The sequence below is a fragment of the Urocitellus parryii genome, chromosome 7 (assembly GCF_045843805.1).
Source record: "Urocitellus parryii isolate mUroPar1 chromosome 7, mUroPar1.hap1, whole genome shotgun sequence".
In the NCBI taxonomy this organism is placed as follows: Eukaryota; Metazoa; Chordata; class Mammalia; order Rodentia; family Sciuridae; genus Urocitellus; species Urocitellus parryii.
The window spans coordinates 75,317,377-75,335,394 of record NC_135537.1 but is presented as its reverse complement, the minus strand read 5'-3'; the positions used below and the strand labels follow the sequence as shown (position 1 = coordinate 75,335,394).

At 36.4% G+C, this 18,018-nt stretch overlaps 1 protein-coding gene across 2 annotated transcripts in view; it reads right to left on the bottom strand.

Annotated features, from left to right (window-relative positions):
- Positions 1–405: 405 nt before the first annotated feature.
- Positions 406–18,018, bottom strand: part of Atp6v1h (ATPase H+ transporting V1 subunit H) — a 101,808-nt gene continuing 84,195 nt past the window's right edge. For both annotated transcript variants that reach the window (XM_026394396.2, XM_026394397.2), the window contains one exon: positions 406–730. In XM_026394396.2, the coding sequence (XP_026250181.1) occupies positions 670–730 (61 nt within the window). In that variant the 3' untranslated portion in view covers positions 406–669. The remainder of the gene's footprint in view (positions 731–18,018) is intronic.

Here is an 18,018-nt window from a genome sequence, read left to right as displayed (position 1 = left end):
GGTTTACTGTAAAACAGCATGCAGTTACACCAGCAGCAGGCTCATCCACCTGGTGTTTACCCCACCTCTTTGATTGCATTAAGTGTACAAGTGATTGACCTAAACCATCTAGGTATGTATAGGTGCACTCTGTGATGTTTGCACAACCAAAATGTCTAATGTTCTTCAGAACACGCCCATCATTAAACAACACAGTATGTATTGCTCACTCTAACAGCTACAGTGTTTGTGTCTGTGTAGATACCCACTGATAAGAGATGATTCAAAGACAATTTCAAAACATTTACTTGCCATTCACTACTTTGCAACAATTCTCCCAATCTGGTTTGAAAGAAACAACAAGTGACTTTTGTTTAAGGTCCAAGTAAGGAATAAGAAAGAAAAATGAGACATTTGGAGTGAGAATTCTTTAATAGCTATATTAATTTTCATAGAACAATAAATACAGAAATTGCAAGCAGTATGTGTAACAGAAATATTTTCCTTAGATACAGAAAACACTGTTATACAATTGAACAAGCAAACACATTTTTCAGAAATCAGTACTGGGAGAAGCTACACAACAGAAGAAAATCACAAGTGAAATTAAAAACTATATTCTTGACCCTAAATACTGAGGCTCCCACTCCAGGTAGTCTTCACAGGTAAGGGGAAGTGGAAGAGACCAGTTCAGCTTCGAGCAGCAGCAGTCTGAGGCTGCTCAGATTGAAGCTGCTTACCAAGGTATTCCCTAGAAAATAAAGAGTAAAACAACATATTAGAACTTCACTTAGATAAAATCACTTCATGATCTAAAAATTGCTAATAAAACAGCCCTGGAAAATTAAAATTCTCCATATTTCAAAAGCATTTATACTAAATTCTCCCCTATTCATGCAAAAACAACTCATGACACGTACAAACTAGTAACTGTACATACAAACGAGGTATTATAAGCTGATGTAATCACTCCTAAGGGAAAGTCTACTTCTCTTGTTCACATAAATGTCTATTTATTACTGCCGCCATTTTTGTAATCTATGTTCAAAAATCAACTTAATTATGGTTCCAAAGAAGAGTAAGTAGTAATGTCTAATTTAATTTATGTGAAGGCCAAAAGGGAAGCCATCTTAAAAAATTTTATCAAACAGGAAAAATAATATTTGGGGGCACTATTACTGCTGCTACTTTGGGAAGGCCTGCAATTAGGGAATATTTGTGGCTGCATAGGTTTGTTTTATTTTCTTGTGGGAAAGGGGATAATCTTTTAAAAATTCCCAGATCTTGTAATATATATATATATATTTCTATACATCCCTAAGAACTTAAGCCTGAAATTAGATATGCTTCATTTTAAGGAGAGCTTCAAATATTCTAATTTGAACATTAGACTGTTTTAGTATGGTTCCTTAGAAAACATTGTAAGAGTGAATTCAAAAACATCATGTCATCCTTTAATCATAATAAGCTATGGTTCTTTCACAAAAGGACCCATGTCAAGGACCAGATTTTAAAGGTAAGTTTCTAAGACAGCAGGCAAAAGCATGTGGCAAACCCCCAAGAACTGAGAATATGAAATGCTAGGTGATTACAAAGGGTCCTTGTGGATTTTACCCACAGAGGCTTCCAATTACTCGATCCGCTCCAGAGACCTGAAGGGTGGCTCATTCCCCTCCAGACTGAACTAATGTCTAGGGGACAACAGGGTCCTTCACGTGAGAGGTTCTGTTGAAGAACAGTCAAAATAGGAGGACACTAAAACACAGCAAAGGTGAGATGTCCTGGCAGAGAATTTAAAGACATGCCCAACCATGGCTTCCTCCCCAACCCTCTTTTGCTCCTGTTTGTATTCCCACTCAAAAGCATGTATTATGGATAATGGTGTCTCCTACACTCCCATTTTTTCATACATACAACACAGCCCAGAGGCATCTACTTCTTTATGGCCTAATGTGTAGTAAAATCAGCGCCTCCTTTTCCATCTGCTAACAAGAATCTATGTAATTTCAGATTCGGGGAAGGACCAGGGCACTCATGGATATAAAGCCGGTACAATTGAGAAGTTGTACTCCACAGGTCACATACAGAACTTTGTGAGCCTAACTTGAAGTACAATAGGTCACAAAATGCCAAAAGCCCATCAAGGAAAAGCAGACAGGCTTGTGCAAAGAAGAATCATCAAATTCCTTCCTAAGGGTAACTGCTGAGTTTGTTATAGCAGGTGGCTTGTTAAAATAACAGAGGGAGTTGAATCATGCTCAAATGAAAGGATGTTCTTCTACAGAAAAGACCTAATCTGCAAAATATATTGGAGAGAATCTGCTCCTTTAGCTCAGCTTAACAAAACATTGTAGTCTGCTGCCCTGATCCCAAGAGAGAACATGCAGTCAACTGGAACATTCCCAAGACCCAGGGAGTCAAGCCTGCTCTGAAACCGATGTGCCCCACGCACAGGGAATTTGGCACCAAGTGGCTGCAGGCTGGGAACACAGGCTGGCTAGTACCATTGCACCCTTTATCACAAAGCCTTCATGGAAACTTCCTTACAGAGGTGGCCACAGGCCATCCTCCACCATCCTTACATAAAGCATCCCTGTGAGGTGGGGGTTACCTGCCCCATTTTATAAGGGAGGGACCAGAACCTTAGAAAAATGTCAACAATTGAACAAAGTGACCTCAAGGCTGACCAGAACTCTCATCCCATCCTCCCCAGACTGTGGGGCTGCCTAGCATCTAAGAAGAGCTGGGAAGTTGCAGAGTGCAGACACTGTTCCTATATTTATCAACCAGAAAACAATTAGGGGATAATTAATTACTTCCCGTTAAAGTTATTGTCAGATAAAGGAAAAACAAGTATGGATCTTACTTCAGAGAATTATAATTTATCTGTAAAAAGGACTCCAAAGAGATGTTTAAATGAATTAGCCTGCCTTTCTATGTATGAAGATCAATATAACAATAAAATTTCAACTTTTAATTCACTTAAGAAGTGCCCAATTTGTATCAGCAATCAACAGCTTGACATTAAATCTTTACTTCTCCTACTCAAGAAGCAAATTTGAAAAGTGTAATATTTTTCTTCTCTTTAACTTCATCCATAACTGAAATCTCTTGGGATCCCAACATCTCTAAAGTTGAAATAAGTGGAAGTGTTGAAGACCTGTTCCACTTGGAAAAATCCAAGGACAAAAGAGATCACACTGTATGTGTCAAGAGAGTTTACATCTAGCAAAGAAATACTGAAAACCACTCTCTGGTTCCCATAAGACAGCAAGAGACAGCCGAGATTTGGCAGAGGCAGTCTGAAGGTGACATGTTCTACTGAGGTTCTATTCTGCAATGAGCCAGTATATCTGGAAGCTAGCAGCTAGACCACATTAACCCTCAGAATAACCTTCACTGTATTATAATGAAGCACCATACCATCACAATATATTACTTGTTTAAAGAGGGAAACATTTTTATTCTTTTTTAAAATCTAACTGAAGACACTATGATAGTATTCAACATGCTAACTTCTTCTATATAACTGAAACACATGGTAACTTCAGCAATATAATTTTGTGCCAGGAGAAAAGTGAATTTTCTATTAGCAAACATATTAATCAATGGAAACCACCAAGTCATTCTTATTTTCTCTTACCTCAGTAGAATATCTATCACCTTTGAATTATGTAATTATGAAACAAGTCACTTAGTCTTATTTTCTTTAATGCTAATTCACTATCATTTAATCATAAATTTAGTGATCCTTACAGCTTTTCTGATTTTGAATATTAAATACAAAGAAAATGTTGTTTTTATAAGCTAAAAAAAAACAAAATTTGTGTTCCTCCTATGAAAACAACAGACCCATATAAAAATCACAGTGCTCTGTCTCATCTGCATCAAATTTGTAGAAACACATAAATTCTAAAAGTATTATATAGTCAGACTGTTTCCACAACATTTCAAAATCAGCATAGGAAACATCACAACAAAAACCTACTGTTTTAGAACGTGGAACTACTAAAAACTACATTAATTAATTACTTTGACATACATTTTCTTACTCTTCACAATAACATCTGTAAAAAGTAATGATGAACTTTTTATAGATAATAGACAATTTATAGAAACTAGAAGTTAGCAATGATAAATGACATGCTATAAGGTTAGGATAACTAGTTAGTGGTGATAATTGTATTTATAATCGAATCTGTCAGATTTTAAAACTCAGTTTTAATGGACTGTGAAATGAAAAGGAAAATAAGAGAGACAGTAGTTTTCACTGATTAATATGTTTTCCAATAGAAAATTCACCTTTGAATAAAGGCACTAAATTATATAGCTGAAATCACCATGTGTTTCAATTATATAGGTAAAGTTAGCATCACCATCATAGTGTCTTCAGCCTCAGTTTCAATGAGCAAAGCACTGCCTCATAGCACCTGATTCTATCTCCCACTGCTTGGAGACATGTTATTGGATAAAATGAGGATATGAATCCTCAATTTATTTTATCAAATATATTTTCATGGGGCTGGGGTTGTGGCTCAGTGGTAGAATGCTCATCTAGCATGCACGAGGCACTGGGTTTGATTCTCAGCACCATATAAATGTAAAATAAAGATATGTAGCCACTTAAAACTTAAGAATAAATATTTAAAAAAAAAATATATATATATATATGTATGTATGTGTGTGTGTGTGTGTGTATATATATATATATATATTCATAATCATTTAGCCACTTCATTTTATAGCAGTATGTAAATCCAAAGATAAACAGATTAGCAAGCCTGTTTGATGATTGTCCAGTGAAAAGCAATTGGAGTGAGCTGGGGATACAGCTCAGTGGTGAAGTACTTGCCCTGCATGAAAGAGGGCCTGGGTTGGATGAATGGAAGGAAGGGAAGAGGCAGGAGGGGAGGAAAGGAAAAAAGTAGTTGGAGAATCTAGCGAGGAAGTCAGATTCTGAAAGAAGATGTATATCCTTCTAAAGGAAATGTGCTGAGACACTAATAGACAAAAACATTAATAGTCTATACCTAACAGTTACTCTCTAATATAAACCAGTACATTACAACAGAATTGTCCAGTGAATTATGAACTATTTTTTTTTAGAGTCTGCTTATAACTCAGGACAATTCTACTAAACCTACCATAAAGTCAACATTTTAGAAGGGTATTTCACTGTTTTAATGACATGTTGTGAAAAATGATTAATGTTTTATAATTAAACCTAAAAGATTTCCTAGCCTACACAATTAGTCTTTAGAGAATCATTTTCCCATGAGATACACAAAAACTAAAATATATCAAAACATGTGGGCCAATTGTTTCTTCAATATGAATTATAATTACCTGCAATGAGTTTCAGAGCTATATAAAGAACAAAGAGGGCAACTTTGATACACTACATAAAAGGCAACAAGAGTTTTAAAAAGCTTGTCTGATTTTGCAAAGTAATAAGAATATCAACTGTAAATTTGGGGAGTGGCTGCCTTCCTCCCTCTTGTTTTTCCCCATATCCACTGGCCTCCAGGTCTTGCCCATCCATCTCCTCAGCACCCAGAACCCGCCCTATCCTCTTCACCCCGACCCTGCCTTACTGAGTCATATGCTCCCCATTGTGGCTTGGATGCACCTGCAGCCTCCTCACTGGCATTCTTCCTCTTGTGTTACCGTCCCTGATACAGCAGCCCCCACTCTCTCTAAAATGGTCTTGCTAAAATGACACTGTTGTTATTTTTATTATCACTTGGTAGTTATCCACTGCCTTCAGAAAAGAATTCAAACTTCTCCACAGAGCAAAGATGGCTTGTCATGATCTGGTCATTAGATACATCTCCAATTTTACTTTTAGCTTCATAACCAGACTCTAGTTATACAAAGCCACTGGTAACTCCCCAAATGGACTGGGTGCTCTCTACTTCAAGGTGTCTGCATACACAGCTCTCTTTCCCAGCACCTGCCTCTTCCTCCTGATTCCACCTCCCCCCTTACTACCTATCTCCTCAGCTGCTAACAGCTGCCACCTACTCTCTGCCCAGAACCTGCCAGGGCCTGGACAAGGCCCACTCTTTATAAGTCTTGTAGATCTTCCTACAATATCACAATTAAGCCTATGCTTGTTGCCCTCACCACAGGATGAACAATCTAGCTTTCACCCCAAAAGAGATTCAGAAAAGTTAGATATGTTCAAATTTGAAAATCAAACATAAGATTAAATAGTATGTGATTAACAGACCTACCTCTTTCCCTCATCAAGTTTCTATCGAAAAAAAGTTTCAAATCGAATTCAAATTAATTTCATTTAAGTAGAATTTATTATTAACTATTTTTTCAGTTAATAAATCATCAATAAAAATGGCACAACTACTTCCAATGGTTTTAATTTCTTAAACATTTAAAAACAAAAAATTAGCCAGATGCAGCAGCATGTGCCTGTAATCTCAGCTGCTCAAGAGGCTGAGGCAAAAGGAACGAAAGTTCAAAGCCAGCCTCAGCAACTTAGCGAAGCCCTGACTCAAAAAATAAAAATGGAAGGGAATATGGTGGAATAAAGAGGCTGCTTCCCTGGCGGCTTTGAGGCATGAAACCAAGAAAAGCAGACAGGCAGCTTTTCAGCAAGGTGGGTGAATGAACAAGAATTAGGGAGGACTCTACTGGAAGTTAATACTGGACACTTAAAACAGATTGGGGACTCAGGAGATCGAATATAAGAAAACAAGGGAAACTCCCCAGCCTCACAGTTGCTGCAGTGGCTGTAGATTCAGCCAGAATGGGCCCTCCATGAATGCAGTAAAGCAATAAGAGAATTAAAGGAACCCCCATTCTCCAGAGGATTGAAGCATGTTGGAGTATGGAGAGTTTAGAGGTCAGAGTCACTGCCTGAATAAATAGTAAGCTACACTGCTCAATATCCTTGTACCGAAAAGAAGCCATCATCTCTCTCCCGGAGGCATGCAGGAGACATCGGAAGGAACCATTGTGCAGCCACAGGGCAGAGGCCAGCAGCCAGGAGAGCTGATTTCTAGCAGACCTGAGGCTGGCTCAAAAAACAAGCTAGGCAAACTCACATGGAGTAACAGGTAGTGTGCCTAAGTGACCAGAAGAAAATCAAGAATGGAGAGAGGTTTACACAGGGGAATACTGGTCACGGAAACCCACTTGGCTTCCTTCTCACCTTCCAATCCAACTGCTTGCAGGACTCGCTGGGAAAGAAGCACCTGACCAGAATTTGAAAGGGAGGGGGTGGGAGAGATGGAGTTTGTAGACTGAATCAGAGACTAGGAATCACAGGGTCTGCAGGCGACGCAGTGGACTAAGAACAGGCTCCTTACACCATAGGAGGGAACCCAAAGGAGATTCCTGGGTATGGTCTTCCAGTATGGACTAGCAACTGCTGGGCCCTGTAGTGCACTGACTTAAAATCTCCAGACCAAGTAGCACTCAGCAGAGAGACTGGAGTATACCTGAGCCTATACCCTGCCTCACAGAGTTCCACCCCCAGGATTAATCCTCTCACCCTAGCAACCCCACCCACCCTGAGAAGGGAAGCTGAGAAACTTTTGAAATTCAACAGAAACAACTTATAATTTTTCATCGAGATTTATTTTTTCTTCTTTTTCTCTCATATTTCTACCATTTTTGAATCAAATATTTGTCATGTATCAGTTTATTGAGGACTGGATATCTGAATAATATCTTTCAGTTTTGGTTTGTATTCGTTAATTTTTACTTTTTTCTATTTTTCAATTTTTTAAATGTTTACCTTATATATATATATTTTCTCCCATTTATCTGTTTCCCTGATTCTCTTTCTCTTCTCTCCTGCTACCGCCTACCTCTATTATTCCCTCATTTACTCTTCCTTTATTTTTTTACTTCTATCTTCTCTCCTCCTTCCTCATAAACATCACATCTACAACTTCTGTTCTCTTTGTATCCACCACTGGAAATTGTAAAATATTTTGCAAACTTACTGTTTTTATTGTAGGTAATAACTGAACACATCATTTCTGTTTGTTGTGATGAAACAATAGACGTCTTGGTAAGGGTTATTTGGTTTAATGCTGTATTTTGTTTGCATTGGTGGCTGTTATTATTTGTCTCCCCCTTAAAGATGAGGTACTGGAAATGTTCAGGGACACTATAAGTCTACAGGGTAGAAACTATACTGCCTCAGATCCACAATGTTAGATGGGTAGGCACACAAACAACATGAAAAAGCAAGAGAACAAATCACACCAAACAAACCAAGATGCTCCAATAACAGAATCCATTGATACCACAGTGGAAGAAATGTCAGAGAAGGAGTTTAGAATATACATACTTAAATTGATCCACAAGGTAAAGGATGGTATAAGGAGTGAAATCAGAGATAAAATTCAGGAGGTAAAAGATCACTTCAATAAAGAGAGATTATGAGAAGAAATCAAGCAGAAATCCTCAAAATGAAGGAATCAATAAACCAAATTAAAAATTCAATGGAAAGCATTACCAACAGACTAGAGCACTTGGAAGATAGAGTGTAAGGCAAGGAAGACAAAATATATAATCTTAAAAATAAAGTTGACCATGGAGAGAAGATGGTAGAAGACCATGAAGAGAACTTTCAAGAAATATGGGATAACATGAAAAGACCAAATTTAAGATTTATCAGGACAGAGGAAGGCACAGAGATAAAAACCAATGGAATGCAAAATCTTTTTAATGAAGTAATACCAGAAAATTTCCCAAACCTAAAGAATGAAATAGAAAATCAAAAACAAGAGGCTTACAAGACCCCCAAATGTACAACATTACAACAGACCCATATCAAGGTACATTATAATGAAAATGCCTAGCATAAAAAATAAGGATGAATTTTAAAGGTTACCACAAAAAAATGTGAGATTATGTTTAGGAGAAAAACAATTCAGATCTCAACTGATTTCTCAACTCAGACCCTCAAAGCTAGAATGCTTTGGAATAATATATACCAATCACTGAAAGAAAATGGATGCCAACCAAGAATTCTATACCCAGGAAAATTAAGCTTCAGATTTCAAAATGAAATAAAAACCTTCCAGGATAAAAAAAAAAGGTTAAAAGAATTCAAAACTAGAAAAACCACACTACAGAACATTCCTAGGAGAATATTTCATGAAAATAAAATTTTAAAAAAATGAAAACCAGCAAAGAGAAGGACTATACTAAAGGAATAGTCAAACAAAGGAGAAACTCATCCAAATTAAAAACTGGATAAAAACCAAAATGACTGAGAATAAAAATCATATCTCAATAACAACATTGAACATAAATGGCCTTACTAATCAATCAAAAGGCACAGACTAGCAGATTGGATTAAAAAATAAGACCCAACAATATGCTGTCTCCAAGAGACTCACCTTGTAGACAAAGACATCCACAGAATGAAAGTGAAGGGGTGGGGGAAAACCTATCACTCACATGGATCAGGCAAACAAGGAGGGGTTTATATCCTCATATCAGGTAAAGTAGACTTCAGCCAAAGTTAATCAGAAGGGAAAAAAGGAGGAATTATACATCAATGAGACATAACAACTGTTAATATTTATGCCCCAAGCAATAGAGCATCAAACAAATGTACATCAAACAAACCTTTCTCAATTTCAAGAATCAAATAGACTCAACAACAATAATACTGGGTAATTTTAAAACATCTTTCTCACCACTGGATAGATCCTCCAAACAAAAACTAAACAAAGAAGTTATAAAGCTAAGTAATACAATCAATAATACAGAATTAACAAACATATAGACTATTTCATCCATCAACAATTGAATATACTTTCTTCTCAGCAGCACATGGAACCTTCTGTAAAACAGACCATATCTTATGCCACAAAGCAATCACATTAAGATCAGAAAAAGAACAGATCAACACCAAAAGTAGTAGAAGGCAGGGAATAAAATCAGAGCTAAGATCAATGAAATTGAAACAAAAGAAACAATTCAAAAATTGACAAAAAATGGTTGGTTCTTTGAAAACATAAATAAATTGATAACCTTTAGCCAGGCTAATGAACAGAAAGAGAAAACACAAATTATTAAAACTCATGATGAAAAAGAAAATATCACAACAGACACTACTGAAATACAGACGATAATCAGAAACTATTTTGAAAATTTATACTCCAATAAAATAGAAAATATTGAAGACACTGACAAATTTCTAAAGACATATGACCTACCCAAACTTAATCAGGAGGACATACACAATTTAAACAGATCAAATTCAAGCAATGAAATAAAAGATGCCATCAAAAGCCTACCAATTAAAAAAAGCCCCAAACCAGTCAAATTCTCAGCCAAGTTCTACAAACCTTCAAAGAAGAATACCAGTACTCTTCAAATTATTCCATGAAATAGAAAAGGAGGAACCCTTCCAAACTCATTCCATGAAGCTAATATCATCCTGATACCAAAACCAGAGAAAGACACTCCAAGGAAAAAAAACTTCAATATCCCTGAGGAACATAGATGCAGAAATTCTCAATAAAATTCTGGCAAATTGCATACAAAAACACATGAAAAACATAGTGTACCACACAATTAAGTGGGGTTCATTCCAGGGATGCAAGAATGGTTCAACATAAGGAAATCAATAAATGTTAATTCATCACATGGATAGACTTATAGACAAGAATCATATCATCTTAATAGACACAGAAAAAGCATGTGACAAAATACAGCACCCCTGCATGTTCAAAAATACTAGAAAGACTAGGGATAGTAGGTACATAGCTCAACATTGTAAAAGCTATCTATACTAAAGCCAAAGCCAACATCATTCTAAATGGAGAAAAATTGAAAGCATTCCCTCTAAAAACTGGAACAAGACAGGGATGCCTTCTTTCACCACTTTTATTCAACATCATCCTTGAAACTCCAGCCAGAGCAATTAGACAAAAGAAAGAAATTAAAGGGAAACATATAGAAAAAGAAGAACTCAAACTATATGTATTTGTCAACAACATGTTTCTAGATTTATAAGAGCAAAAAATTCCACCAGAAAACTTTTTGAACTCATAAATGAATTCAGCAAAATAGCAGGATATAAAATCAATACCCATAAATCAAAAGTGTTAAGAGGAATTAGGAAAACTACCCCATTCACAATAGCATTAAAAAAAACTGGGAATTAATCTAACAAAAGAGGTGAAAGTCCTCTACAATGAAAACTACAGAACACTAAAGAAATAAATTGAAAAAGATCTTAGAAGATGGAAAGATCTCCATGCTCTTGGATAGGCAGAATCAATATTGTCAAATGGCCATACCACCAAAAGCACTATGGAGATTTAATGCAATTTCTAACAAAATCCCAATGATATTCTTCATAGAACTAGAAAAAGCAGTCATAAAATTCATTTGGAAAAATAAGAGACCCAGAGTAGCCAATGCAACCCTTAGCAAGAAAAGTAAGGCAGGAGGCATCAGACCTTAAACTATACTACAGAGCTATAGTAAAAAAAAAAATTAAAAAATAAAAAATAAAAAAGAAGGCATAGTATTGGCACAAAACAGACAGGTAGACCAATGATACAGAATAGAAGACACAGAGACAAACCCACATAAATACAGTTATCCCATACTAGACAAAGGTGCCAAAACTATACATAGGAGAAAAATAGGAGAAAAGATAGCCTCTTCAACAAATGGTGCTGGGAAAACTGGAAATTCATAGGTAGTAAAATGAAACTGAACCCCTATCTCTCACCCTGTACAAAATTCAACTCAAAGTGGATCAAGGACTTAGGCATTACAACAGAGATCCTGCACCTACAAGAAGAAAAAGTAGGCCCAAATTTATATCATGTCGGCTTAGGAACTGAATTCCTTGACAAGACTACTAAAGCGTAAGAAGTAAAATCAACAATCGATAAATGGGATGGAATCAAACTCAAAAACTTCTTCACAGCAAAGAAAACCATCAAGAATGTGAAGAGAGAGCCTACAGAATGTGAGAAAGTCTTTGCCACCTGCACCTCAGATACAGCATTAATCTCCAGGATATATAAAGACCTCAAAAAACTTAACACATACACACATACACACACACACACACACACACACACACACACACACACAATAAATCCAATCAATAAATGGGCTAAGGAACTGAACTGACACTTCACAAAAGAAGAAATACAGTCAAACAAATAGATGAGAAAATGTTCAACATCTCTAGTAATTAGAGAAATGCAAATTAAAACTACTCTGATATTTTGTCTCACTCCAATCAGAATGGCAATTATCAAGAATACAAACATAAGCATTGGTGAGGATGCAGAGAAAAAGGTACACTCATAAACTGCTGGTGTAACCACTCTGGAAAGCAGTATAGAGATTCCTTAGAAAACTTGGAATGAAACCACCATCTGACCCACATTCTACTATCACATGTATAACTAATTAGAATGAATACACACACACACACACACACACACACACACACACACACACACATATATATAATAAAAAAGAAAAGGAAATTGAAAAGATGCTATTTCACTAACTAGATTGGCAAAGATTTAAGTAATTTGATAATATCCAATGTTATGTAAGGCATAAGAGAAATGAACCCTCTTATAACATGTTGGCAGAAATGTAAATTGATATAACCTCTGCCAAATTATTTTGGTAAAACTAGACAGATTACTTAAATCCTGTATGGTGGAAATATAATGACATGATTTATTCAGGACAAAGTCATTGCTTTAACCTGTCTAAACATTACCACAAAACATTTTATCATAATTTCATTATCTGGATGTCAACTATATTTATATTGGTATGTATGCACAGAAGAGTTAAACTTAATGATTTATAGAATCATTTCCTTTAAACTGTATTTCTAATCCAATGAATAAAGAATCTAATAGATTCCAGCATTGGTAATTATTTTTCAGGTTTGGCAGTCATTTAGATGACTCTGGTTTTAAGAATGAATGTTATAGACCCTTTCGATGCCTGTGTCTACTTGTTCTATTAATTGTTATGCAGCTATACTATTCGTTGAAATATTAAAACTCATTCAAGGGCAATTAATTAAAAAATAAAAAGGACTAGGGATGTAGCTCAGGGGTTAGGCACCCTTGGGTTCAATCCCACATAACCAAAACAAACAAAAAAAAAACACAAAAAGTTCTGGACAATGCCAATGCCATGAGAATTGCCAAATATGAATTTTCAAGGTATTACAAATGATTTTTCTAAAATTCTTATAGGAGGAAGGAGCTTTTAGGGGCATAAACCCACCAATAACTACAGTTTCCTCAATCGTCTAGTGAATGCAAGTTATTTGGCCTAGAAAAACTAAAAATCAAAATGCACGTAATTTTAACACATAGGAGTATAAATCAGGTTTAATTTCTAGGACAAGATTGCCAGCTGCTACACCAATATCCTTTATCTCTCTTTCCTAATGAACAGAACACTGAATTTTACTAGAGATGTGGCCTATCAGAGCAAAAACTTCATTTTCCAGTTTCTTTGAAGCTATGTGCAGCCACCTGACTCAGTACTAGACCAATAAGGTTTAGCAGAAGTAGCAGGGGTGACTCTTGGGAGCCTTCCTACTGCCTGGAACACCCACCACCACCACCACCACTCATACCTATGAGGAGGAAAGCCACACATTAGAGAAGGCAGTATGCAGAGCTGGAAGAATCCTGGACCCTTGAGCACTTTCAGTTCTAGTCTGCCCAAATTCCCACATTTTGATGTAAGAGAAACAAACATCCATCTTGTTTAAGATATGGTTATTTGGGGTTTCTGTTATATCATTAGCTGAAACTATCCTTCCCATTATTTCTTCTCTTGAATAAAAATATTAGTATCTGTACTAGATACACACTGGCAAGTGTATATGACTAGATCAGTCAACTGGGGATCTAAAAGATATTGCATCAACAGCATACCACACACAAATAAATCCAAACACAAGGCAGTAGAACTCAAGATTTTTTTTTCCAAATACTGAACTTCAGAACCTTTCCTCAGAGTCTTATCTCAATATGCAGTAGTCTTGACCCAATTTTCACCTGCCTGCTCACCTATTATTTGTGACCCCTTTCTCCTAATTCTCATCCACATAGATGAGCAGAAAGACAACTGAGATAGCTACAGGGCCAAAACAAACAAAACAAAAGTTTAGTAACAAAGCCAGAGTCCTTGAGTATCCTAGAAAATGGTCAGCAAAGTTAACATACAACTATGACTATACAATAATGTTGCATAACATACACAAAGAGAGAATGAGAAACAAACAAAACAACTGGAAAAAAATGCCAGAGTGTGATGACTTGTTTTTATATTACCCTTTAAAAAAAACTTTAAGTTTCAAATAAAATATGAATGATGTTTCTAAACGAATAATATATGAGCAAGCTGCTCTGCAGAGTACTGATCATTGACAAATTATTTAATGAGTGAAAATTTTAATTAGTAAAATTATCTCTTTTAAATAAGACAATTTATACTCAAAACTATCCAAAGAAAACCTGATTAAAAAATTAAGATATCTATTCTTTGAAAATGTTAGTTTTTCTAATATTATTCCACAAATGGGAACACTTTCCACAACAGTACAGAGTCTATGTGTAACATAATTCTATACATTTTCTTGGGTTTTAATAACCCACATGTATGCCCTTAATTTATGACATTTGCTCTCGTTTAACATAATATGAAGGCAAAATAATTTCTAATAACCATTTTCTCCAAATGTGAGGCTTTTATTTTCCCTCAAGCTTTCAGGAAATTACTGGTCTCTACATGGCACAATATAAAAAGCCCATTCTTATACAGTCTCTATCTTTTGATATTTTAAATTTAAGGTACTTAAAATATTTGATTTTCATCAAGGTAAGAAGTCAACAAGACTGAAGTAAATTAGTACTATCAAATTCTGAAGTGATACCAGAAGGAACTTAAAAGATATTAAAGAACAGAAGCACAAACTACTAAAATATTTTATCGCCAGCAAAAACTTCTGAATACTTGAAACTCTAAAGTACAAAAAGACAAACTATGAAAGTAGTATTAAAAATCCCCATCACCACAAAATGTAATGTGACTAAGAGTCACATTACTTCAAAGAGACTGCAAGTGGTAAAAAAAAAAATGTTTTTTTTTTTTTTAATATAGCATGGTAAATAATACAGCTAATTCCAAATCCAGTTGCTTGGGAGAGAAAAAAAAACAGGTCAAATTGCCAGATTAAAATCACTACTTATAAAAAAATCTGAAATGGACATTTAAAATAAATTTAAGATAGGTCTTAAATATCTTAAACTTCTAACAATAAAGTTATACAATTAATTTTCTTAATTATTAAATGGGCATAACAAGAAAAGTGATCAGATAAGACAGACATTGCCCCTGTAATTTAAAAAGCCAAAATACCCCAAAAAAGCAGCAAGTCATATTCATTTAATCTGCAAAATCTGAAGACTTACTATAAGACCTATCTTTGATTGATTAAATTACTCATTATGCATTCTGTCTACTCCTAAAAAGATCTGGAAAAATACTTAGTGGATGGGTGTCTGGTGGAGGTCCAGTTTCCCTAGAAATCGTTTGTTTATCCCCAAGGTGGCTAGTCACCTTTCCTTTCGGTGGCAACAGAAACATCACCCTAAATATAAAAGTTACATTGGGAAATGGACAGAAAGGCATCTCTTTCCATCAACAAAGAGCCAGGAGCAGCAGGCAGTGATTAAAGGAAGTAAAGAGAAGTGAAGGCAAGACAATCAACCTACTGGGGCCTATCCATTAGTTCCCATTGATCTTCAGGCCTTGAGAAAGCAATGACTGATTACTGGGTAAGACCTGAACACAGCCAGCCTCTCTGCACAAAAGTCAGGATATGAGAAGAAGGAAAGAAGGGAAGAGATTAAAAAAAAAAAAAGTCAAATCATTCAGCAAATAGCAGCAACTGAGACAAAAATAGCAAGGACTTGGGGGCAAGAAAGAAAAAGAACAATATGGACAGTAAGCAACAGACATGGACAAGGAAACCAGGAGAGAAGAGACAGAGTGGACAAGCTTCACAACAGTACCACTTATGTGGCAAAGCAAAGTCCTGAAAGGCACTTTGGATGGGGAGGGGATACAAGCAACCATATGCCTGAAAGGCCCCCAAGGATGCCTTACTGAAAAGCTCAATAAGTGACACCAAGATTGGAATTGGGGTCACACAGATTGAGGTCTAAATCCAACTCCCATAAGTGGGAGAATATGAGCAATTAACCAGGCTTCGTATCTATGAACACCAGGCTTTGTATCTATGAACATAAGGACAGTAACATCTACCGTGAAAAGACATGAAAATAAACAAAGTATGTCCCAGGCTGGTGCCACCTGGTGCCTCACTAACATTGATCTCTTTCCTTCCATGGTTTGAATAGGAATCATCACACTGCGTCCCCATCTGTTATCTTTACACACAATAATTGAAAAAGACTGGCAACACTCTGAACATTCTTAACTAGTCATATCATGTGCTTACCTAGCAAAGCTAGGCCCTGGGTTCAATCCCCAGCACCACAAAAATAAAATAAAATTAAAAAGTCACAATACTTTCTACCTACTACCTAATCTCATTCCCAATGCCCAAATTACAAGTTTAGAACACAAAAAGTTAAAAGTTTAGCTATGAGGAAAATAACTTATTTAGCATAAATTGGACACCTTGCCCAATCTACCAATATTTACCAGTTTATTTCAATAAATATTTATTTGCTGAAATTAGTCCAGACAACAGTTGTTTAACCTCACTATTAGAAATATCAGGAAAGGAAGTTTGCTCATTTACTGCTACAAAATCCCCACCTGATTACTCTTTCCTGAGTAATAATCCCACCCTGCCTCTTCGGGGCCTCTCTCCATCAATTTCCCAGCACTTCGATCTTCATTTCTACCATTTTAACTCCCTGCTGGCAGCATTTAGACATCTTCTACTTAAAAAAAAATGATAATAATACAGACCCAATCTCCACCTCAGGCTCCCACTAAATGTTGTCCTCTCTCTCCCTCTCTCACTGAAGTGTCTTGAAGAAGATGCCCACATGGCTTCATTTGTTCTCTATCACAACCCTTGACCTGCTGCAATCTGCCTTCTGTGGCCCCCAAGGGCCCTGGCCCAGACCACCGCTGGCATTCTTGCTACCACATATGAAGTATGCTTCTAAGCCTTCCCACTGTGTGTCCTCTTGGCTTATTTTACACTGAGGACTACTTATCCAATCCTTTTTTATCTTCCATTTCCCTAATGGCATATATGCCTGGTTTCCCTCTAAGTTCCCATCATTTCTCTTTACAGTATGGAAGTCTTTCTCCTCACCTCTCCCGTTATATAAAATCCACTCTTCTTCTATGGGTGCCTTGAATGTTTTTTGTCACAATGCTTTTTAACCTTTCATGGGTCACATACCTCCTTGAGAATCTGATGGAAAGCATGGACCCCTCCCCCACTGGAGACTAGTTCAGGGAAACTGTCCAAATGCCTCCTGGGGGAAGAGCCCCTGTTCTATATAAACTTTTAGGGGGTAAGCTTGCCCCCTTCCATGAATTCAGTTCTTACTCCACTCATTAAATCTATTATTTTTGCTCACATCTTGCTTCTGAACACCAACCCTATATTTCTTTGGCTATAACACAAACACATAAAATTCAATTTGTCCAAAAACTGAACTCACTGCCATTTAAATCCTGTTTCTCCATCTAAATTATTGTATTCATAAATGAAACATCCAGTTCTAAGTCAGGAGCCTATCTGCCATGCTGGATCTGATTCATTCACCACTAGCTCCATTCAATAATCAAGTTGACACTTTTTTTGGAGGGGGGGGGGATACTTTGAACCTAGAGTTGCTCCAGCTCTGAGCTAAATCCATACCTCTTTTCATTTTTTGAGACAGGATCTCACTAAATTGTCAAGGCTGACCTCAAACTTGCAATTCTCCTGCCTCAGTCTCCCAAGGTGCTAGGATTACAGGTATGCACTACTAGATCCAGCTGCTT